The 25,687-nt window shown below is 48.6% G+C and overlaps 1 protein-coding gene across 1 annotated transcript in view; it reads right to left on the bottom strand.

Annotated features, from left to right (window-relative positions):
- The window catches only part of LOC138491677 (mast cell carboxypeptidase A-like), a 209,035-nt gene that overhangs the window by 8,614 nt on the left and 174,734 nt on the right, over positions 1–25,687 (bottom strand). Inside the window, exon 10 of the mRNA XM_069618318.1 lies at positions 21,017–21,101. Within this exon, the coding sequence (XP_069474419.1) occupies positions 21,017–21,101 (85 nt within the window). The remainder of the gene's footprint in view (positions 1–21,016; positions 21,102–25,687) is intronic.

The raw sequence follows: 25,687 nt of genomic DNA, 5'->3' as shown, positions 1-25,687 counted from the left end.
CCCGAGCCGGAAGCGGCTCGGACCTTTTATTAGGTTGGTCACATGGGTAACCATGTGACCACATAACTCCATGGAACGTACCATGGCCCCTCACAGGGGTGCCATGCAACACTCCTCCTTTTTCATAACACAATGCAAAAATTCCAAAATTCCACCACGACTACCACTACTACTACTGGAGCCACTCTACTACTTTACACACCCTTTATTAACCTGGGTGAGTGGCTCTCATGTCCCTGAACGGCACCAGTGAGGGCTACTGGCACCACATAAAGCACTCAGAGCCTACAGGTGCGCACCACACAACATTGCCCACTAACTGGACCATTTTAAGCAAGTCCATGTCTGCCGGCTCACAGTCTTCCGGGGAATGTCCCTTATGATGTCCATCTTCAGTATGGAGTCGCCGGAAACCAGCTCGCACCCTCACCAGAGTTCATTTAGGACAGTTACTACGATTACACACAACACCGGCAAAGCCGCACCTGGGTAGGCCCAGGGGCCACATCGGCCAAGTCCAAAGTCTTCGGAGGAGGCCCCCTCCGCACGCCTCCCTTCCTCTCCTTCATGCCTGCCGTTTATTTGCCGTTGGGGGAAAACCGGTAGCCCCCCTTGGTTGTTGCAGCTGCAGCCGCCACCACTCATCTTTTCCTTGCTCCTCGGAGTGGGCGCACCCACACACACCCTCGCGGGCCTTCCCCCTTCAGATGGGAATTGGGACAGCGGAGGGGCAGCTGACTTCCCCACTGCGGCGGATGCCGCTCCATTGCCAGTAGGGGCAGGGCGGGCAGCTCCTCTGCCCGCTCCTCAGAGCGAGCACTCCCCTATTTATTCTCATCGCGGGCCCAGCTGATGATGGGCCCGCCTCTTTTTTTTTTTTTTCCGGCGGCGATGTTTGCCGCGGCCTGCGGGTGGGGCAGGCAGCTCTCCGCCCGCTCCTCGGGGCGAGCACTCTATTGTGCTTGCGAGCCCAGCTGGTGCTGGGCCCGCCTCCTTCGTTCCTTTTGCAGGCCCAGTTGGATTCGGGCCTGCAGCACACATTATTTTTTTCCATCGCGGGCCCAGCTGGTTTTGGGCCCGCCTCATGTCTCCCTTTACCGCGGGCCGATGGGGCCGCCGCGCGGTGGTGGGCGGCCAGCTGGCATGCTGGGGGAGGGGCCGCTCACCTCTCCATCCGGCGACACCGCGTGTGCTTGTCCTCCACTGCACCGCTCGCGGGCGCCCTCTGCCTTCCTGTTGGTGGTGGGGGAGGGGTACAGCCACCCACGCGGCCTATGCCGCGAACATTTTCCGGGTCCCTCGGGGGACGGGCGGGCCGCTCGCCCACCATGTTCTCCTTGCGGGCCCAGCTGGTGTTGGGCCCGCCTCCTTCATGCGGCGTCCCTCGCCGCTCCCATTTCGGCCCGCGGATCGCGGGCGTGGCGTCGCCTCCTCACTGTGGCCGACGCCGCAGATCATACTTCCCCCAGATGGGAGGGGGGGGCAGCCCGCGCGGCCACCGCCGCACCCATCTGCATTGTGGGCCCAGTTGATGATGGGCCCACCCGTGCACTCGATCCTCGGGGCACGCAGGGCCGACCTCGTCGCCATTGTTGGGGGCTGTCCCGGATCACCGGGCAGCCCCGTACTCGGGTCGGGTAGCACCCGACGACACACGCTGCAGTGCGGCGATCACGCCGCTTGATGAAGGGTGGGGGTTCATCCCACCCGCTCCGGGACACCGGAGCTCCACACACGTGGCCAGGTCCACCTGGCCACCGCGGCCCCGGCTCTGGGGGCACCCAGGCCGGGGTCGCACCCCAACCCGCCTCACATGGTTGGGGGACCCACAGGGACGGCGTTGCCCGGCAGGGGCACCGTCCGGACGGCGTTGCCCGGCAGGGGCACCGTCCTCCAGCTGGGCCCCGACCTTGGGCCCAGCACACGTGGCGAGGCACCCCCCCCAGGCACCAACACAACACACCACGCGGAGTCAGGTTCACTCGTGACTCCCGAGCCGGAAGCGGCTCGGACCTTTTATTAGGTTGGTCACATGGGTAACCATGTGACCACATAACTCCATGGAACGTACCATGGCCCCTCACAGGGGTGCCATGCAACACCCTTGCGCCTGTGGCATGCAAAGCTGTGATGTCATTATGAACTGCACTTTATAGCTGTATTATTTTACACTTGGTTCCTGATGCATTTAGTAATGTACAATTCTGCTATTCACCTGTGCAGTTTTAAGGCGATGCGCCTGCACGGATATACACAAAGCATTCTTGCTACCTACCAGGTGAGGAGGCTCTGGGGGGAATGCTGCCAGTAGGGTAAGGGGGCCTGTTGTCCTCCACTGGCCCTGTCTAAGAATCCCCTGCCTTGCAGCGCTCGTACAGTGCACGCCTTGATCACAGTGTCAGTCTTGCAGAGAGCGTGCACTTTTTCCAGCTTGGGCACCTTGCTCATCGAATGCACTTTGCAAAGGGCGTGCCTTTGGTGGCCAGTGTACATTTTGTGCAGTATGCATGTTGCGAAGACGTGCTTTTTGCGCAATGTACACATGTGTGCCCAATGTACATTTGTGCAGTGTGCCTCGTGGGCAGACTGTCAATCTTGAACAGTGTATGAGCTTTGAAGCGAGTGTGTGCTTTGTGCATAGCGTATATTCTGCAAAGAGCACATGCCAATGTGCAGAGCCTGCGTTTTGTGCATGATGCACAGTTTGTGAATAGTGTGCATTGTACGCAGTGTGAGTTTTATGCTGAAGTGTGGTCTCGACATGGGAGAGGGTAGGCGGAGGCATAGTGCAACGTGTGACAAGTGTTGCGGCCGTGCCATTGCAATAGTCTAAGTGACTAGTAACTAAGGGCCCAAATCATGGAATGTTTTGCCGGTTCAAAATGGCTTTGCACTGTGACTTTGCACTGCCGACACAAACCCTGATTCATTGAACTGTGCAAAGTGTATTTTTCCAGTGCAAAGCTACTTTGAATCGTGCAAAAAGTTCCTTATATCGGGCCCTAAGGCTCCTCTTATAACTTTGCACTTGCACAGGGGACATGAATGGGCACATCCTCTGTATAGAATGGTGAACATGGGCGCAGGAATGGTAAACAGATGCACGTGAATGTAGTGGGACACAGCTGCGCTCACTTCCATCCCTGGTGTAGTGCATACATGGCTTCTGTTTCCATAGTGTGCATCTTTCACAGAGCGGCCATATTGGGCATCGGATGCACTTTGCACAGAGTGACTTCATTCTGCCCATGAGTATCACTGACTTGCAGCTGCTCCCTTGCACCTGATCCACAAAGGTTAACACTGAAGTAAATCTGGACATGCCGGAGCATCTCTGAGATGCTCACGTGCAAATGTGAGTCTCAAAGATTTGCACAAGAGCAGCAGAGGGATGCTAGAGACATCTCCAGATGTGCACCTGTTTCAGGTATAAAGCAACGGAACACATATTCTCTCATCTGCCCCAGTTCAGATTTTTGCAAATCGGGCCCAGTGTGCACTTTGTGCATAGTGTACCTTTTCCGCAGTGTGAGCCATGCGCAGAATATGCTCTGCAGAGTGTGTCCATTTTCTGCATAACGCAGTGTGCATATTGCACAGAGCATATTCCTTACTGCATTTGGCTTGTGCTGATAGGGTGTTGATGTGCTTAGAGTTTGTGCGCATTGCGCTGAATGCAGCAGTGGGAAGATTTGTTGTTATCCTGCAAACATGAGTGGTGCAAGAGGGATTTCCATATATGTTTCCGCAGCTGTGGGTAATCCTGCTAGCAAATATAAACTTAGCTTTGATGAAGGCTTTGTAAAATGTCCAAGAGGTCGAAAGCTCATAATGAGGGGTGAGTTTGCTTTGCAGGTGTTAATAAGTGATACAGGGTGAGGTCCGAGGGGGAAATGGGGGTCTGGTGGTTGATTGCTCGAAAGGACCACATGGAGATGGCCTTGGCGCTCGGCCTGGTGGAGGAGCGACAGATGGCAAGTCTGACGCTGCCTCGGCACCCCACACCGCATTGTTCTATGGATGTCACATTGTCCAGCAACTCTGAGGTGGAAGCCCCCCTGCTCGCGTGCCCTCCCCTCACTGCTGTCGCGGGGGCAGGGCTTAAAACTGGGGGTACGTGAAGGGGAGGGCTGAGAAGTCATGGGCACCGTTGGTTAATAGTGGGGTGGACTGGCTTATAGGGAACTCTGGCGATGTCTGTGTAGGCCTCTGCTCCCTGAGCAGAGGTGGACTGGCCTATAGGGAACTCTGGAGATTACCCGCTAGGCCGCTGCACCCTGGCCAGGGGTGGGCTGGCGTATAGGGAACTCTGGAGATTTCCCAGTAGGCCTCTGAACCCCGGGCATCTTTTGTGTGGTATTTCCAAATGTTCTCATAGGAAAAGGCTTTGGCTTGCTGAAAATGTCTAATATGGGGCCACTTTGAAAATTATTTCCAGGGCCTCTTTTGGTTCCCAGTCCACCCCTGGCTTTATCATGCGACTTGCAGGCCTCTAGATTGCATTTAAGGTCATCACTACTTGGACAATTTACTGGGCAATCGGTAGTACAAGTCATCATTATGGGACACACAGTCAGGTCCGTATTTGATGGTATTCTAACATTAAAAAATAAATAAAAAGCATGGCAATAGTCCTTACATTTCAGGCCTGTTGCCCTCAGCCCCAACCTCAAGTCGCAGCAGTTCGCTAGTTCAATGTGCTGCCGAATGGATGCAGCCTGCCTTCCTGTCGTAGGAGCACTGCACAGCATGTCTGCACGATCACGGCCCGCACATGCCAACACACTAGGGCACGTGTGGTTTCAATGTGCAGGCGTGAGCCCGAATAATCCACAGTCGGGCAGAACCATACAGCGATGCCCGCGAACCACACCCAGGCTGGTTCACTCTGGCTTACATGATGTGCCCGACATGATTTTATTTATGTATCGTTCCCCCAAGAAAAGAGGCCCTAAGTCCCTTGGCCTAGCGGGGAAACTCCCGGTGTCCCAGTGGGCCAATCCAGTCTTGGCCCTGTGATGCGTGAAACAGTGTTAGATAGGAATAAAGGAGGAGAAGGAGTGGGGAGATGAGTACGTTGGAATATCTATTGTGACCTACAGAATCCCCCCTAAGGCGACATGTTTGTTTTAACGTCGCCACTGTTCAAGGAGTTCAAGGAGTAAACAGGGTAACAGAAAGTACCCAACCACCAAGACCCGAGTGTGTAAAGGGACACATGGTGGGTATGGAGGTTAGTTATCGTTTTCGTTTTTGTTGAACACAGTTGGTTTCAGTTGCAGCATGGCTTGAATCTGGGGAAAGGGGACCACAGAATGCCAGTCCTAAAAGGCACATTGCCAAGGTTGGGATCCACGGGGCACGCAAACATAATTAATAATGGAGTGAGGTGGGACTAAAGCCCATATGGCTGAGATAATAAAAGTGGCCTTTTGGAACGTAAGGGGCCTAAATAATTACCTAAATAATTATGTAAAGAGGATAAGGTTAGTGACATATCTGTGCCACAAGAAAGTAAAGATAGCAATTCTCCAAGAAACACACTTCATGGGGGAGAGGCAGGCGCAAGTGGTGAAGAAGTGGGGGTGGGGGGTTTGGCTCAATGGGCCTCATTACGACCCTGGCGGAGTGGGTTTACGCCAGCGTTATTCGCGGCGGACCCGTCCGCCCTACTACGAGATTCCGTAGCGCCATGGAGCGTTTTCCGCCTGGTTTTTCCGGGCGGAGAAATCCATGGCGCTACGGGACCTTGTCGTTAATTACACCACCGTATTTTGAGGTGGCGTAATTAACGCCTTCCCCACTCCCATTATACCCTATGGGGCAAAAATGGGAATGGGGAAGGGTAAAATGGGGGATGGGGATTTACCGCCCCGCCAAGGTCGGAATGGGGCGGAAAATCCGCCAACCCCCATGGCGCTATCGGCAGCTTTCCGCCGTGCTCCAAGGTGCATTTTGCACCGCGATTTCCGCCAGGGTCGTAATGAGGGCCAATGTATTCTAGTTATGCACAGGGAGTACTCATTTGGGTGGCCCCATCAGTGTCCTTCAGGATGGTGGGGGTACACAAGGACAATGAAGGCAGAATGGTACTGATACATGGGTATCTTGAGCAAACCGAGGTCTGTTTGATTAATACATATGCCCGCAACCACAACGCTGCCACCTTTTTCAGATCGCTGTATGGAAGACTAGTCCCCTTCAGAAGCACAACTTGGATATGGGGGGAGATTTCAACTGCATGTTCGACCCGAAGTTACACACATTTGATGGCAAGAATATGTAGAGTTTGGAATTAAAGGCAGGGGGGGTAAGGAGAGAGTTCGAGCGAGACTTGTCAGGCACAGAGGTGGAAATTAAACAAGCCGAGGATATGGGATGGGGAGGCAGAAAGACAGAGGAAGAGCTCCTGGAACTGCGACAGAATGCCTGGCGCAATCCGACAGGTTGGATAAATACAGTTTTGCAAGATATACCTGAAAGGCTACATGAACAAGGAGACGGATCAGGGAGGCTATTACCATGGCTACATAAGGGCAAGGACAACCGAGAAAATATAGTGAAGTAGAAGACGAATGTGGGGAATTGTGATGGGCTCAGAGAGAAATTAACGAGACCTTCTACCAAAATCCGTATAAGGACCCAGGGAAAATAGGAAAGGGTGAAATCGAGGAGACACTGGCTGGGATAAACTTACCTATCTTTGAGGGACAACAGAAAGATAGTTTAGAAGTGCCCCTCTCGCTCGAAGAAGTGCAGGGTGTTGTGGCTGTGTTACCCACGGGCAAGACCCCAGGGGGAGATGGCCTTGCAGCAGAATTTTATAAAGAATTTATGGGAGAGCTGACACCAAAGTTATTACGCACCTATGAGAGGGCGTATGAAACAGACAGGCTACCCCAGAGTATGGAGAAATCAATCATAGTTCCAATACTGAAGCCTGGGAAAGACGGAAAGCACTGCGAATCGTATCGCCCAATTTCACTGATAATCCAGGGCATGAAGATATCCTTACGGCGATCCTGGTAGAGAGGTTAAAGAGGGTGATCACGATACTTATACACCAAGACCAGATGGGATACGTTGCGGAGGGATCCACGTAAGACAACCTGAGACGATTGCATGCAATCATCAAAGGTACACCAGACTGGTCAGAGGGAGGAACAGTGATACCACTGAAAGCCACCAAAGCCTTTGACTCGGTTCGATGGGAATGGGCTGATTGCCTCCCTGAGAAGCTTCGGGATAGGTGAGGGTTTTATAAAATGGGCCCAAATCCCTGAGGCCAGGGTGAGGACAGGTTAACACATAACTGAACCATTTTCCATACACAGAGGCACAAAGCAGGGGTTCTTGTTATCTCCCATGCTATACATCCTAGCCTTAGAGCCCCTTCCGGTTTTTCTAAGAAAGGAATTCAAAGACACAGGGATACAAGCAAATGGAGTACACCACATACTATCATTCTACGCAGATGACATACTACTGTATTTACAGAACCCGGAAGATACACTAGAGCCATACCTGGAGGTATTGACAAACTTCACCGACCTATCAGGAATTTCAATTAATAGGGAAAAATTCTGTATGTTCCCCTTGGGTGGTTGGGTAGGAGTGGACGAGTCGCGGCTTCCGTGCCTGAGCCTACAATGGAAGCCTAGAACATTCAGGTACTTAGGAATAGACATTCACCACAAAGAAACAGAAACCCATGAGCAGAACACAGTAAGAGCTCGGAAGGGGCTGGAGGCCTCGATCGTCCAATTCTGGATAAGCTGCCTCTCTCAGTGACAGGTAGAGTGGCACTTTTTAAAATGTGGCTCTCCCTCGTCTGCTATACCACTTTGTGAACGTCTCTTACCTCAGACCATTCTTCAAGGAATTAAACACGGTGATAGGAGGGTTCACCTGGGGAAAGGGTATAAGAAGAATTGCCCTAGACAACCTACAAAGAGAATATGAGAGCGGAGGATTGAGACGACCAAACTTTGAACTCTACTATTTAGCCGGACAACTACAACACGTAGCAAGATGGTTGAAAAACCACAAAAATATAGAGCACACCCTGTCCGCACACAAAAATTGGCCAATACATGTTAAAAGAGGCGCTCTGGCTAGACAACAGTAAAATCTCTGATCCCCCCAGTGCTATATGACTGGGCAAAAAAATCTGGACCAGAACCAAGGCGATTCTCAAACTGCGGAAACCATACTCACACCAGACACTGCTAGCGGCCATCTGTGGGAACACAGTTAAAAACCTGGCACAGCTTAGAAAAGAGTGGGAAAGCAAAGGGATAGTAACGGTGGGAGACTTGCTGTCAAAGGGTAGACCGCTGGGATTCCAGGAGATAGTCAATGAGTTTGGGGTGCATAAGGGACAGTTCCTGACATACTCCACACTCAAGCATGCAATACACACAAGATGGTCAGGCTTCCCAGACCTCCCAGGTGAGGACATAGTGCTGGGACTCCTATATGATGTGTCAGAAAGTGGACATGGGGGTACTGGAGACCAGGCCGGCAGAGGTGACCAAGGGGAAGAGCACATGGGAATTGGATACGGGCAAAGTGGTAACAGACAGTCGAGTGTTCTAGGTCTCTAGCATATGTTAAAACTGTTTCAAGGAACGCCAGATTGAAGCGTACCCAATTCTATGTCCTACACAGGGCGTATATGACACCACAGCAACTGTCACACTTCCCGGGCTCGGAGAGGAAGGGATGTCCAAGATGTAGCCAGAGGGAGGCAGCAATGGGACACATGTTTTGGGCTGTCCAGTAATAGAAGATTTCTGGCAGGAACTGGAAATGCGTATACGGAGGGGGGCATAACTAGATATATATGGAACCCAGAAGCCTGCCTACTAGGCATATTCGCATGCCCGGAAACATCCAGACCATAAAACAGGCTGCTAGACATGGCCTGGGTGCTGGCAAAGAGGAGGATCGCCATGGTGTGGAAGACAAGGGATCGCCCATGTGTAAATAGGTGGCGGGTAGACCTGAGAAAGTGGTCGATGGCAGAAGTAGCAGTGTGATATAAAGCTGTCCAAAAGGGGAGGGGGAAGCCTCGGAAGACATAGCAACCTGGGATGCTTTAGTGCACAACCTGTTTGGATCACCAGATGATAGACCTCCCTGAACTGTTATGGACGCTATAAGCGGAAAATAAATAATTACAGACATTGGAGGACGTTCCTGTGGTTCGTTACCAACAATACTTTCAGTAATTGTGAACAGATTCCAAGCCGTGTATGTATGCTGTTGTTTGGTTGGGGTTAGGGAGGGGACAGCGGGTGGGGAGGGAGGTGGCAGCGTTGATATCGGGCTAAATGATAAGCTGATTATAGAATGAATCTGCCTAATGATAAAATGTTGGATTAAAACTAGAACTAATAAACACATGGCCATGGGTAACAACAAATGTCAATGGGAAGCAGTCGCTGAAGCTTCCAAGATGGCCACAGCTACTTCGCTCAATCTGAGCTGCCGTGTGGAGAGAAGCACATCTGTGTGTGCAGCGACCTGATTGGCCATGGGTAACAACAAATGCTGAGGCCCAGCTGAGCCGTCAGGTGAAGCCAGGCCCAGCATTGAAAGGCCATCTTTTAAGGCTGCTTTCCTGTCTTTGCCCTGTGCCACCCACCCTGGAAGGATGTGCCCTTGATTTTACATGAAACAACATCAGCAGCCACTATTGATGGGAAGCAGTCACCGGAGCTTCCAAGACGGCCACCGCTACTTCACTCGATCTGAGCTGCCATGTGGAGAAAAGCACATCCGTGTGTGCAGTGACCTGATTGGCCATGGGTAACAACAAATGCCGAGGCCCGGCTGAGCCGCGAGGCAAAGCTGGGCCCAGCTCTTAAAGGCCAGCTTTTAAGGCTGCTTTCCTGTCTTTGCCCTGTGCCCCCCACCCTGGAAGGATGTGCCCTTGATTCTACATGCACAACATCAGCAGCCACTATTGATGGGAAGCAGTCGCCAGAGCTTACAAGATGGCCGCTGCTACTTCGCTCAATCTGAGCTGCCGTGTGGAGAGAAGCACATCTGTGTGTGCAGCGACCTGATTGGCCATGGGTAACAACAAATGCTGAGGCCCGGCTGAGCCGCGAGGTGAAGCTGGGCCCAGCATTTAAAGGCCAGCTTTACAGGCCGCTTTCCTGTCTTTGCCCTGTGCCACCCACCCTGGAAGGATGTGCCCTTGATTTTACATGAAACAAAATCAGCAGCCACTATTGATGGGAAGCAGTCGCCGGAGCTTCCAAGATGGCCACCGCTACTTTGCTCAATCTGAGCTGCTGTGTGGAGAGAGGCACATCCATGTGTGCAGTGACCTGATTGGCCATGGGTAACAACAAATGCAGAGGCCCGGCTGATCCGCGAGGCGAAGCCGGGCCCAGCATTTAAAGGCCAGCTTTTAAGGCTGCTTTGCTGTCTTTGCCCTGTGCCCCTCACCCTAGAAGGATGTGCACTTGATTCTACATGCACAACATCAGCAGCCACTATTGATGGGAAGCAGTCGTCAGAGCTTCCAAGATGGCCGCCATTACTTTGCTCAATCTGAGCTGCCGTGTGGAGAGAAGCACATCCATGTGTGCAGCGACCTAATTGGCCATGGGTAACAACAAATGCTGAGGCCCGGCTGAGCTGCGAGGTGAAGCCAGGCCCAGCATTTAAAGGCCAGCTTTTAAGGCCGCTTTCCTGTCTTTGCCCTGTCATTGCCAAGGAATTGCCCTTATTGCCTTGTTCCCTCACACTGACTGCTGTCGCCACCATCTACCTAATTCACATTAGGTAAGATGTGGTATTCCATGATCGCAACCCGCTCCTTTCGATCGCACTTGCCTAAACTTGTTATACTTTCTCTCATGATGTTCCAGAAAGTCGCATCCTGCCTACCTACACTTATCTCCTTGTCTGAAACCAGTTCAACCTGTCATCTCACATAAACTTTCTATCCTTTGCCAGTTCCTGATGCCCGGACAGCATCGCATGGCTTACGATATCCTGATCTATTAAGTGGCTCAATGACTCCACTGTTACTACATGTATGATCTCTTGCCGCAATTCGGTTGGCAGTTCAAGGCTAAGCTACAATTACGGAACACCTAGCTCTAAATCTACGAACATTCAAACCCTTCCATCGAAATACTGCAACGTCAGTCTTGCCTTTCATCTGGACAGCAATATCCTGCACTACGTTTGGACTGTATATCCTCCTCTTTACTCACGTAGCAAAACAGGCTGTATAACTTCTTATACCTGTACATATTTGCATTGCCCTGCTTCATTTACCTGTTTCTACCCAACTCTACCGCCTGAATGAACATTGTAAGTTCCAGCATGCTCTGAAACTATGCGCCTACCATGCCCCCTTCTCATATGCAAACCTTCTCCAAATAAAAATCATGTTTCACCTCTATTACAACGCTTGTTGAAAGGTGCTAGCGCTTCTATGTACACTCTTCTGCATCTCTTGCAACTGTCTATGTACCTGATGTAGTTCCCCGTAACACGAGGTGAGCTTACCCAAGTATATTTGTTACTTTATGCCTATCTTGACTTCATATGTACCTGATGTAGTTCCCCACAACACGAGGTGATCTTACCCAAGTATATCTTGCTATATTTTTGCCTATTCTGACTCTATATCTACCTGATGTAGTTCCCCATAACGCGAGGTGAGCTTACCCAAGTATACTTGTTACTTTTTGCCTATCTTGACTTCATATGTACCTGATGTAATTCTTCATAACACGAGGTGAACTTACCCAAGTATATTTTGTTATATTTTTGCCTATTTTGACTCCATATGTACCTGATGTAGTTCCCCATAACACGAGGTGAGCTTACCCAAGTATATTTTGCTATATTTGTGCCTATTTTGACTCTATATCTACCTGATGTAGTTCCCCATAATACGAGGTGAGCTTACCCAAGTATATTTTGTTATAACTTTGCCTATTTTGATTCTATATGTACCTGATGTAGTTCCCTATAACACGAGGTGAGTATATTTTGTTATATTTTGTTATATTTTTGCCAATTTTGACTCTATATGTACCTGATGTAGTTCCCCATAACACGAGGAGGTATATTGCTTAACTTTGTCTGATTAACATATATGATTGGGATCACTGTTGGCTTATAGAAGTGTGAGGGCTGAGTAGGTGGTTTAGTCACTACTTGCCTCTATAGTCCTGCAGAGAAGAAGTCATTTTCTCGCACATCGATGTTGCCAATCCTCTAACTACAGCCCACCACTCTCACCTCTCCTTCATTCTCATCCTTCTAGACTTTTTAGATGTCATCATCAAAATGCTTTTATTTGGAATTCACCATAAAGCACATGCACATTATTCAGATGCATAATCAACAATTACTTAATCAATAAACGTTATCAAATACATTTAGTTAATAAACACATTATACAAAGATCTAATCAGGCCTAATAAAATTATCATTAAAAGAGAAAGTCACAAATATAATGCAGTGGTCTGCTCCGCTATTGGAAGAATTATTAAGGCTAAGAAGCGCAACTCCAATCCAAGGAGAAAGAATTGTTTTTCTGAATAAACCAAGGGGATTAGATCTTACTCCAGCCAGCAAGGTTATATGTCAGCTGCTGGACATCATTCAATCATCTAGTTTGAATATTTAAACAGGAGAAAGGTGATAAATTGGCCCTGAAGAAGACCTTTGTTCTGTAAGGTCGAAAGACGTGTTGGCAGGAGCATATTAATCACCAATTGAAATGAAATTTGAACGTGAAGAATTTGTTGAAAACTCTCATTTGTGAAAAATTGGAAAGAATACTGATACCTATTGATAAAATTGTATATTAAGGAGAGGATTGATAAATGGTCTATGTGCAGTGGTTGAACCAATGCCTTGTCTGTTGTTATACCCAGTTAGGTCTTTATCAGAGATCAGTTTCCAATAAGTGGCCCTATCACCTTCGTTGTGGGCCTGCAAAAGAGCTTACCAGCGATTGGAACTAACATCTTTCTTTTTGCTCGCTTGCAGTCATTTATAATTATGTCCTAAAAGTCTGAGGTGAGTGTTATCTATGCTAGCTCCTATTCTTACCTAGGTTATTATCTCACGTTTAGCCCCCCTACAGGCAGCGTTATACTAGCCAATCCTGTTTATTTTTTTCCCCTTAGTTTGGGCGGCCGAATAAGTGATAAAGGGGATCAAATTTGCCAGTAGCTTATTAAATTCTGACATGGTTTTGTATGCTGTTGACCCTTCTTGACAGATTGTGGCCGATTATTCAAAATTGAGCCGCACAAGGCCTCTTTAATGTTTCTTCTCGAAATTATAGGCCATGTAATGTGCTTGCGGGCATGTCCCACCGTTATAACTGGTTGGGTTTCTTTTGTGGGGTCAGTGCCTACCATGGCATCCATACACTGCACAAATCTGATTATGAGTGGCTTGTTGTAACTGTCGGATCTATCCAATATCTGAAAATTAATCAACATGCCCCATTCACACCCATTGATAATAATGTAATCAATAGTGGAGACACCATTGTGTCCTATCAAGGTTGGTTTTGCGGGCTGGTCACATTTAAAATGGCTGTTCCATGCCCTGAGAACCAAGTTATGGAATATTCATGTGATATCCATTGATTGCCTGTTGACTCTCATCTGGTAAGCAGCATTTAACAAAGGGATTTCCCAGGAGATATCCAGGTCTTCCCACACATCCTCTAGCTCTCTTGTTGGCTCCAATTGCAAGTTCATGTCCCCGGTTACTACTAGGACCTCTTTGCGAGTTTTAGTAGTAATTAAATCATGTATTTTATCCACCACTAGTAGACCACTCGCTTCAGAGGGTTGTTGTATACATTAAAGAGAGAGATACAATCATCACTGCCCACTTTAATAGTCAAATACTGCCAATTAGATAGGCCTTTTGGGTGCAATAACACTTTCCAAATTAGTGCTGAATCAATCCATACAAAAAGCCCCCCGCTAGGCCTGTACAGAGGGCCACTTGTGGCAGGGACATGAAAGGAACAGTATCCCTATATGAGCATGTTTTCCAGAGCCCATGTTTCCTGGAAGATGATAACATGGTAGCCTCTAATGAAGGTAAACTAATTAGTGACATCCCAATGGCGTTTTAAACCTGCAATGTTCCATGAGAGAAGTCTGTATTCCTGTATATTGATCGTAGTGATTGAGTCTTCACCCAGTCAATCCACCTCTTCCAATCTATCAGACGCTCTGCTTGGAACATGGCCTGACCAACTTAAGTTCCCACCCAACGTAGCCGTATCTGTTCCCCATCGACTCCCTTTGCTTTTTTATTTTCTTTGTTCAAACAACTTTGGATTTCTGTTTACTGCGACTGTTCTTTCCATATGCTCTAAGCGTCGATTTATTATGGGAAGAGCCACGTTTTCAGTAATTTGCGGAAAGACAGTTAGTCTTCGGTGAGTCAAATGTGGGGTGGAAGCGAGTTCCATAGACTGGGGGCCAAGGCTGAGAATGAGGATCCTCCTAACCTGACAGAGTTGGTGTTTGGTATCACTAAAAGGAGGGCAGAGCTTGATCTTAGAGTGCGGTGGGTGGAAGGGTTTAAGCTTGTCCTGTAGGTATAGAGGGCCGGTTTTATGCACTGCTTGGTGGGAGATGCATAGGGTTTTGAAAGTCGTCCTTCGTGCAACCGGGAGTCAGTGGAGAGTTCTGAGAGCTGGAAAGGTGTGGTCTCTTGGGCCAAGTGCTAGAAGCATTTTGGCTGCAGCGTTTTGTGCTCTTCGTAATTTAATGAGGTGGTATGCTCGGACCCCAAGGTAGAAGGAGTTTGCATAGTCCAGTCTCGACATTACAATAGATTGGACAGTGGCGAGTCTGTTGGGAAAAGAGAGGAATGGAAAGATGTGTCTAAGAATTTTAAGGTGGTAGTGGCAGGACTTGGAGACGTTGGTGATTTGGCGGGAGAGGTTTAGGTCAGAGTCGAGAGTGCATCCAAGGTTTTTTACTGTGGTCGAGGTGGTGGGTGGATTGCCCATGGAGGTGGGCCATGGTAGAGGTTGGGGGAGAAGCTCGGTGTTGCCGCACACCATGATTTTGGTTTTAGTGGGGTTTAGCAGGAGGTGGTTTATAGCCATCCAACAATCAATGTCAAGGAGGCAGGCTGCGAGGTCGGGCTAACTGTTGGAGTTTGAGTTGAGGAGTTTGAGGATTATTTGGGTGTCATCGGCGTAGTTATAGCACAGGATATTGTGCGGGCAGATTATTCCTGGGAGGGTGGACATATAGAGGTTGAAAAGGAGGGCTGATAGGCATGCTCCTTGTGGAACTCCGGTATTGACTGGCCAGGCGGCAGAAGCGAAGGTGGAGAGGAGGGTTATTTGTTTTCTATTGTTGAGGAAGGATGCTATCCATTTGAGAGCATTTCCACGGATTCCTAGGGAGTGGAGGCGGTCGAGAAGGATTGAGTGGTTGATTGTATCAAAGACAGCAGAGAGGTCTAGAAGGATTAGTGCAGCGCATCCCGCAGAGTCTGCCATGATCTTAAGATCGTCCCAGATTGAGGTCAGAGTGGTTTCGGTTCCGTGTCGTGATCTGAAGCCTGATTGTGCAGGGTCTAGGAGATTGATGGATTCAACAAAGGCATTTAGTTGGGAGTATGTGGTTCGATCGATGAGTTTAGCAAGGAACCTGGTGTTTGAGATGGGGCGGTAGTTTTTGGGGTGGAGCGCAACGAGGGAAGGTTTTTTTAGAAAAGGCTTGACATTTGCAGTTTTGAAGGCATCGGGGAAGATTCCTGAGGAGAGGGAGTCGTTTAGGATGGTTCTTGCATACTCTCCTGTGCAGGGGAATGAGAATATTTCTTTGAGGATTGAGACGGGGCAGGGGTCAAGAGGGGAGCCAGATGGTTTCTGGGTGGAGAGAAGGTTGAGATATTCGTCTCTCGATATTGGTCTGAATGAGTTGAAGGTGGGTTGGGCTGAGGTAGCTGTGGCAGGCAGTGGGGGGACTGGTACGGCGGGTGCGTTACGTGGCGGGAACAGGAGGGCCAGTTTGTTGTTGAGAGAATTTGTTCTGTTGAGAGCAGTGTTGTACAAGTGGAGAGAGAGTGAGTCGCAGAGCGACTGAGATGGGGTGGATTGGGTGGAGGTACAGGGTGGTTTGGCGAATTCAGAGATGATTTTGTGGAGTTCCTTGCTGGGGTTTTCACACTTGAGAATTCGAGAATTGTTGTGGACTTTTTTTGCTTTTCAGATTTCGACTTTGTAGTGGCTGGCAATGGTGCGGGGCCAGGGTGGATCTACTCAGGTTGTTTTTATCTTCCTGCCATTTGCGTTCAAGGGATTTATACAGTTGTTTAGCAGTCTTCAGTTCTGGTGTAAACCATCTGGGATAAGGGCCACGGTGGACGGAGGATTGGCAGGTGGGGGTGAGCGAGATTAATGAGGTATTGAGCCACGAGTCAAAGGAGACGATGGTTAGAGGTTCATTACGTGGGATGGATGAGGGAGGAGTTTGAAGCAGGGCATCGGCTAGGTCAGGGAGGATCTTTAGTTTCTTCCAGCATTTGTGTTGATTGGGGGGTTCTGGTTCAAGTATGGGGATGGGGGCGGGCAAGCGAATGGAGAAAGGCACGATGAAGTGATCGGACCAGATGACTGGTATTGGGGGGCTGAGATGTATCTGGTCGTGGGAGCTAAAGATGGCATCTAGGGTGTGTCCTTTAGAGTGAGTTGGGCCGTGCATGTGAAGGCTGAGGTTAAGTGTATCTAGGCAGTCGACCAGTAAGTGAGTCATGGGTTTGGTGGGAATGTCAAGCCAGATATTGAAGTCCCCTAGAAGAGTGAGGGCGGGATGGTTTATTTGGATGGTGGCTATCGAATCACAGAGGTTGCTTGAGAATTGTCTGTCATAGCCAGGAGGTCTGTAGATGATTAGGAAGGTGTGGGACAATGTTGGGTGAAGGGATACTTTGATGAGAATCGATTCGCAGGAAGGGATGATTGTCTGGCAGTCGATGATTGAGGTGGAAAAGTGTGACTTGAAAACGATTGCTATTCCTCCTCCTCTGGCGGGTCCGTTGAGTGGGATGAGGGAGTAGTCCGGGGGGAAGGCTTCATGGGCGATAGGGGCAAAGACGTTGTAGAACCAGGTTTCTGTGATAAAGACTATGGGCCTCATTACACGGAAGGCGGTAAGGGTTAACGGTCACCGGTAATGCTACCGGTGACCGTTAACCCTTACCGCCTTATTACGAGGTCCCTTTGCGGGTTGGTACTTTAACGCCTGCTTTTAGCAGGCGTTAAAAAACGAACCGCAAAGGGACCTTGGTGCTAATTACGGTACCGCAATTTGCGGTACCGTAATTAGCGCCTTCCCCATTCCCATTATGCCCTATGGGGGCAAAAATGGGATTGGGAAAGGGCCTTGGTGAATGGGGAATTACCGCCCCCGCTCACCTTGGAGTAAGGCGGTAATTCCGCCATCCACCAAGGCGGACATGGTAAAATACCGGCAGCAACCATGGCGCTAATAGCTAATAGCGCCATGGTTACCGCCTACCGTGTAATGAGGCCCTGGATTGTCTGAGGTGAGGAGGTTGAAGATGCTGTGTCTGTTTTTGCTACAGATCGGGCATTAAAAAGGATGCATCTTACTTCAGAACGGGGGGATGTTGGGGAGGTTGAAGGGGTGGTGGTGGGGAGGAGTGGGTGAGTGCCTGGGAGAGGTGCCGGTGATGGGGGTGGAGGGGAGTGAGCGGGATCTGGGAGGTGAAAGAGGCGGATCGGTCGATGGTGCTTGGGAAGAGAAGGCGGGCGGAGGGGGGATGGGGAGGGTGGGGTTGGACGGGTGTGTCTGTGGGTGGCTGATTGGGAAGACGGATTTGGGGCTGGGGATTCAAGGGTGAAGCGCATGGGGTTAGGGGTTCTAGGTGTGGTTGATGAAAATTCAAGGGAGAGGGGTTGGAAGCAGAGTGAGGGAGGGGAGGAGGGTGATGATGGTGGAGATTGAGAGATTGAGGTGGTGGGAAGAGGCAGGAGGGATGAGGAATAGTGGGAGATTGACGGAGAACAGGCCTGCTTTCTTTTTTCCAGGGTTTTTATTGCAGTTGGAGTGCGTGAGAGGGTAGGGGGGTCGGCGGGCGATGGAGATGCGGCCACTGTTCTTGCCAGGACGAGACATGCAGTTTTTAGGGAGGGGAAAGGATGAGGTCGGTGGGGGATGTTAGAGGGGGTCGACGCAAGGAAAGGGCAGCGGGAGGTGGCGGGATGGGGTGGGTCTGGGAGGGTAGGTGGGCAGTTCATTGGTGGGGCAGGGGGTGCAGGCGTGCTGGGGGCTGGGTGGGTGGAAGGGATTGGAGGGACAGGAGTCTTGGGATGATTGGCGTTCCATCAGGCTCCTCTGGCTTGAGGGTTGGATAGGGGGTGGGGGCGAGGTGGAGGGTGGGATGGTTTGGGATGGGAGGGGGGGAATTAGGGGGAGGGGGAATGGAGGTGTGCCAGAGTGAGGCTCTTACCCTGGACCTAGCTGGGCGGGATGGGCTCATGGTGTAGCGGGGTAGAGCGAAGGCTTAGTTGTAATATGAAGAGGTGGAGCTCGACATAGGGGATTCACTTGTACAGTGAAGTTAATGGGGTGCACCCAATATCGCTTGACTCCTATGACAGGTTGCACAATTCAGTACACTGAAACTTAAGTGCAATCACGGTATACCTAATGTTGTTGGGTACACTTCTTAGATACAAACTTCAATATCTCTTGACTCCTATAACTGGTTGCACAATTCAATAACTTAAAACTTTAGTGCAATCAGGGTACATCTAATGTTGTTGGGCACACTTCTTAACTACAAGCTTCAACACAGTGGTGTTAGTAGGGTACACCTAATGTTGTTGGGCACACTTCCCAAATACTAGCTTCAACAGAGTGGTGCTAGTAGGGCACACCCAATGTTGTTGGGCACACTTCCTAAATACAAGCTTCAACAAAGTGGTGTTACTAGGGAACAGACAATGTTGTTGTACTTTCTGGATTTAAACTTTAACACAGTCAAGATGTAAGACTCAATGCAGTGACGCTATTAGGGCACGTTCAATGATGTTGGGCGCACTTTCAAGATTCAAGTTGCAACACAGTCTAGATGCAGGATTCGCTACAGTGACGCTATTATGGCACACTCAATGATGTTGGTGTACTTTCTGAATGCAAATGGTAACATCGTCTGGATGCAGTATTCAATACAATGAGGTTAATGGGGCACACTCAGTGACGTTGGGGGTGCAGTCTAGATGCAAGGGTCACTATAGTGATGATATTGTGTTAAGAATAGTTGACTGGCCTTAATTTGTGGTTGTACGATTTAACACAGCAAAACTTTAGATTTTTAAGTAAGGGTGGTTGGCTTTCTGGTGTGAAGTAATTGCTTCAGTCCCCACCTTTGCCACACTTACGTTTTGGTTGGTGCTGGTTCACGGCAGGCTACTGGCTTCTTGCTTCTCCTGCAGATACCTGCAGATATGATCTGGAGCCGCCTTGTTGGAGCCACCCTTTCTCTAGGGCCCTTCGTCGCAAGGCTGCACGGGCAGAGGGCTGCCCTGGGATGGTCAGTAATGGACTCGGTAACACGAGGGTTGGACCAATCAGGGGGTGGATGGGCGGGACTAAGGGAATCAGGAAGCTGGGAGGAAAACAGGGGCTGCGGGCAGGAAGATGAGGGGATCTTGGGCTGGAAAAACGGCAAAATTGAGGTCGGATGGACACAAAATGAAGAGTTACTCACCGGATGAGCGCAAATACAATGGGGGGTTCACTCGAGGTATGGCGGATTGATACAAACACACACACAAGCGTTGGGCCAATCAGGGGGTGGATGGGTGGGACTAAGGGAATCAGGAAGCCGGGAAGAAAACTGGGGCTGTGGGCGGGAAGATGAGGCGGCCTTGGGCAGGAAAAACTGCAAAATTGAGGTCGGATGGACACAAACTGAAGAGTTACTCACCAGAGGAGCGCAAAGACAATGGGGGATTCACTCGAGGTACGGTGGATTGATACAAACACACACCAGAGCGATGGGCCAATCAGGGGGCGATGGGCGGGACTAAGGGAATCAGGAAGCCGGGAGGAAAACAGGGGCTGTGGGCCGCAAGATGAGGGGGTCTTGGCCAGGAAAATCTGCAAAATTGAGGTTGGATGGACACAAAATGAAGAGTTACTCACCAGAGGAGCGCAAAGACAATTTGTCCGGGTGTCCCTTTTATGAGGTCCAGAGGTATATCCTTTCATGGGGGCCACCCTTGTGACCTCTGGCTTCTTTATGTATTTATGTATTTCTTCTATGGGACAACCCTATGACGCCTTGCCTTTGCCTGACCCTGCCTTCACATTCTCCCACTACCCCCCCAGATGAATCCAACCCATTCTCATTATAAACTATGGGGCTCATTATGGGTTTGGCGGTAATACGTTGGGGATTCCGGCGGGTTACTGCCAATCCCGCCTTACTGTTACCGGTGCCTGATATTCTGGTACTACTGGGATATTATGGGTGTAGGTTACGGCGGTAAGTTCCCATTCCATGAAGTCCCTTAGGACTCCATGGAATGGGTTGGCCGCAATCACCGGCACTGGTAGTACTGATGATTGTGGTAATTATTTGCTGGTAGGGGCCTGAACTCCCAGCAGGTCAGGCTTGCCGGTAGTTCACTGCCCCTGCCAGCAAACTCGGAGTGTGCCGGTCCAGTAAAAAGGCTGGAGCCGGTATTGCCGACATTTTTTGTCCAGCATTTTTACCAGACCGACAAATCCGTAATGACCCCCAATGTGCTGATGCAGAAAACTTCTCCACGTCATCCAGCCCACGAAAACATGAGCCAGTTAGTCTGATAAGGTTTGGGATAAAGACAGCTCAATATTTGGAGGTTGGTACTGTCTATAAAGTGCAACATACAGCAAGCAAGCATCATAGTTTATTATGCAGGCAAAAACTTGAGATAATGAATTTAATACAATGTAAAAAGTCTTACAAATTGTGGTGGCTATTGGACCATAAGTGAAATTGGTATGATGAAGAGTATACAACGCGTCTACTGCATTCTTTGCAATTTCCATCTGTGTGAGACAAAAGAACACAACAGAACTCTTATTGGTTGGAACTGTGAAGAATTTGAATAAGACGACATTTTGCAATTTCCTCCAAAAACAATGCTTGTACCATTTATTTTTTTTAAAAGCGTCTTGGTTTGTCCATGGTGAGTGTTTAGAACATTTTTACAGTTTTACAGAAATGCCTAATCGTACGTAATAAGTGCCAGACTATTATGCAAGTCTATGCAAAAAGGACGAGCATACTCGTCCTTGGCACTTAAGGGGTTAATAAACACAGATTACTACTGTTAAATAGCACAGTAACATGGACTTCATCTCTATCAACCTTAGAAAAAGCATCTTGCTAACCTTCTATTTATGAATATAAATATGACTGTGAAAGAAGCTTTCACTGTTGCGTGTTGTACCATCAGAAATTGTGTGGTTCCAACTATAAGTAGCTGCTTGGTGCAAAGCGGTTACATGAACCCACCCCGGCACTTTTACCACAGCTGCTCCTGTTTTACAAGGCAATATTAGAGAAGCATTTGTCTATCAACCATCTGCTTACCATATGACTACGGACTCTATCATCCAATGACTTGATTCCACATTCCTTCTGTCTTAAGTCCGCAGCAAAGGATGGGACGCACTGCGCACCCCTATATCCGTCTCAACCCTAGCACTCTAATATGACCCCCAAAGACCCTTGCACAATCGCTAAGTAAAGCGTGGTACTCCTGCCTGCAATCCCAACAAATAACACAATGGAGCTCATTTTGCTCCAGAGGGTAATTTCTTTTTTTTTTTAAGCTTTATTTATAATTGCACACAGGTAGGTTAATTTGACGGCAGGGAGCCGTTATGCTTACACTGTAACGTAAACGACTCCCCGCTGTGGAATTCTCATCATTTGCACTGTGCTGCGCAAATGTAAAGGACAAAAGGTGGCATACAAGTGTGTACGCTGCCTTTTGCCCTTCACATTTGTACTCCGCAGTGCAAAGTGAGTAAACGCTGGTGGAATGATGGCATGCCAGGCAGCGTTTACTTTTGATTGTGAGCGCCGCTTGCAAGCGACGCTCACAAATGAAAAGAAACCCGAGGGTTTCATTTCAACTGGGAACATTGCTTACCATGCGCAATAGTGCTGGCAGTGAGAACGCCACCCACTTTTGGCTTCTAGCACAGGGAGTTGAAGCGTTATAGGATAGGAAGAGGGTGACCGGGAGGCAGGCTCGGCACATGCTTGCTGGCCCTGGCAGGAGCCAGGGGTCAGAACAGGGAGAGGTAAATAACAACGAACGTTTTCTGAGCTCAGATGCTCAATGTTATCAGAATATGCAGGGAAAAGCTATTAACTCACACACTAATGTATGCCATAGTAAACTCCTCGAGGACAACGCATGTTTGGGAGATGCAACCAACAAAATAAAACAGTGTTTGGCATTGCCCCTGGTGTTCTATATTCTGGCTACCAGAGACGTTCTGCATATTCCAATCAAAAACTGATTGTTCACAGCCGTTCTCATGTGTTTGACTGCAGAAAGAAGGAAAGGTTTGTCTATTCTCAAACAATTCAAACATTAGGCCGGCAGAATATACACACATATCTTCTGTGACTTAATCTACTTACTGTGATGACGTTTCTGCGATGGTGACCCATGCCTGACAAATGGGTGTGTTTGGACTTGACTTTTTATGACAATATATGGCCATGTTGTGAGAACCTGGGCATTGATATGTAGTGATTCCATCAACCACAATTAATTTGTGGTCTTCTAATTTAACTCACCTATGTCGACTTTATTTTGTTTTTTTATATCTGTATGCGTGTCTGTGTGTCTATTTGTGTGTGTATAGTATGGGCATAGGGTCAGGGTGGGCTTGGGGAGGTAGGGGCAGGGAGGAGGAGGAGGAGTATGCAAAGACGTGCCATTGAAATAAAATAAAAAGTTAACATAGAAGAGTCGAAGTAGAAGACAACAAAGTAAATGTGATAGATGGAATCACGTAGAACTATGATGGCCATCCCTGGTGATGTCACAAGTACTTGGGAATATTATGTGAGTATCTTTCAAAAATGGTGAGTTCCTGAGCATTTGATGGTAAGGCCTGACACGTGATTTTACAGCTCCAATACAAAAGTTAAAACTATTGGCTTTACCATTGCTTGCTTTTATTATTTTTGTCCAAAAGTAATCTTCCAAAAGAAGAACCTTTTGGAAGTTGGCCTGTTTTATACTTAATATTTTAAGTTATTATGTTATTATATTTGACATGGCTCCCCATAAACTCTTTACGTTCCCTCTCTAGACCGTATCCCTTCCCATCTCTCCTTACTGTGGTTTATTTACAAGTTGCCTTTATTTTACACTAACCCTAAACCCTTATACTTATACTTATATATTCTTTACTTATGTCACCTTCACGTCATTAAACATTTTTTATATGCAGACCGTTGGTTTGGTCGACTATTTACAGTCCCACTTTAGGGTGTCTCACTAATGGATGTTGACTTGAAACTGTGGCACTTTTAAGACAAATCCTCATCCAAGCTCAATCTTTAATGCATGAACACAGTCAGGGTGGGCTATCCTGACCGCTTCCTGATCTCTTGCACTATTCGCATGTGCAATATCCTGCTCGGTGGACCAGTGAAAGATCATCTGAATTCTATCCACTCTCACAAAAACATCCGCTTGGATAGACTTACCAATAAGATGTTCTATCCACAATGAATTCAGTTACAGGAAATGTGTCATTTCTACTCAAATACCACAACAAATTCACACTCAATAACCTCTGCTCCAATCAAAATGAAGCATATTAATACTAAATTATGCCTGTTATGCAATACAGGTCAAAACAACCAGAAATACAGACTCAAGTGGGAAATAAACCAAGTGCCACTGCTTCTTTTTAAAATTGTAAAGCAATGTGAATTTCTGAAATGTTTGTGGCAGCTCACTCTAATGATCCAAAACACTTTACAATTAGGACGCAAGTTACTTTCAAGGCAGCAGGGTGGCAGGGAACAACTAACGTGAGTCAGGGGGATGGGAGTAAAGAGGGGAAACATCTCATGAGGGGCACCAGAAGCAGAGTGTGTAGTGGGCAGTTCTTGGAAGTTGAGCTCCTCCTCCTAGTGATCTGCAAATATATAGTGGTTATTGAATTATTGAAGGGATCACCTGCAAATGTTCTCTGGTCACTTCAGGCTATTCAATTATGGCTACTAATAGAAGAGCACCGTAGGCAAAGGCACAGTGGCAGGGTAAATCTTAGTAAAGGGAACTGTGCTGTTATTATTTTTACTAGACAGATGTCAATGGACAAGCCCACTTGCCAAAAGAAGAAATAACAGAATTTCCCATTGAGGCAGTGTCTTGCTCTCATATAGGAAAACTATGCAACGTAAGTTGTTTAAAGGGAGTTTCCAGTTATTTAGGTGTATGGTATATGGCAATATTATGTCATAATCTGTGCTGGGGCTTGATTATGGGCTTTGTGTTGTTATGATGGTGTGGTGATGTCACTGACATTCTATATGTGGAGTTTTGGTGGAGGTTTGGAGTGATGGGTTCTACTGGTGTCAGTTGAACCTAATGTGCTGGGATGGATGGATGTCCCAGTGCTTTCTCTACTTAAGAACTGGAGAATAAACCTACATATAAACTACTTACCTTATGAGGTTCATTATTCTATGAAGGAGGCGTAGTTTATATCACTGGCGACGAGGATGCTCTTTGCTGCTGGGAACGGGCAGTGAGTGAGAAGCACTGCCTTCCAGGGAGACATCCATCTAGTGGTGAGAGGCCGCTGGCCGTGTGGCGCAGTAGAGGTCCAAGCCAAGGTCCAGGTTGGGGATCCTGAAGGTCCAGTGTCCAGGCGGCCAGAGGTTACGGCCGTTATTGCCCTGCAAGCCGCGCAGGTGCAGACCTGTAGCCGGGCGGTGCAGGTACGGCAGAGGTCCGCGTCGAGGTCCAGGACTGTGACCCTGAGGTGTTTGGTCAAGCTGAGGACTCAGTAACCCTTGCACTTGGGTCTGTATCTGCAACCCTACAGTCCCCTTAACTGCACTTATCAGGCACCCGTTGTCTGTGCTTAATTCTTATACTTGCCACCTGCTGGCCGCACTATCTGTCGTTGTCTTGATCACTTTTTCAGCACTTTCCACTGCTCCCCTCCCCCTTGCACTTAGCCTCTTCCCTCTCCCCTGCACTTGCTCATTCTCAATGTCACTGGGCCTAGTAAGATCGTTGTTTTGTCCTCCCTTGCCCCCCTCCCTTGCCTCGTCGCGCTCTGAAACACTTGTGTATGGGCACAATATAAATAAAGTATCATACCAGATGCCAAAACCCAAACGGTGCTGCTGGGAGACAATACCCAATACAACCCTTAATCTGAAATAAAGAAATTGATGTTAACTCAGCCAGCAGAGCGACGCCGACCCCACCGGATGATTAACATCACGTGCGAAGATTGTAGTTCTCTGGCAGCCTCACCAATCACAGCACTCAGCTACGTAGTTCACACATATGAAAGACAGGTGTGTGAAGTCCTAAGAGTGCATACAATGTGCCAGAGCACACAAGCTGCATGGGGTT

This window comes from Ambystoma mexicanum, chromosome 10, assembly GCF_040938575.1.
Source record: "Ambystoma mexicanum isolate Mex_15411 chromosome 10, UKY_AmexF1_1, whole genome shotgun sequence".
Classification (NCBI taxonomy): domain Eukaryota; kingdom Metazoa; phylum Chordata; class Amphibia; order Caudata; family Ambystomatidae; genus Ambystoma; species Ambystoma mexicanum.
Note: the sequence above shows the minus strand (reverse complement) of the source record. Positions and strands in the feature narration are given on the sequence as shown.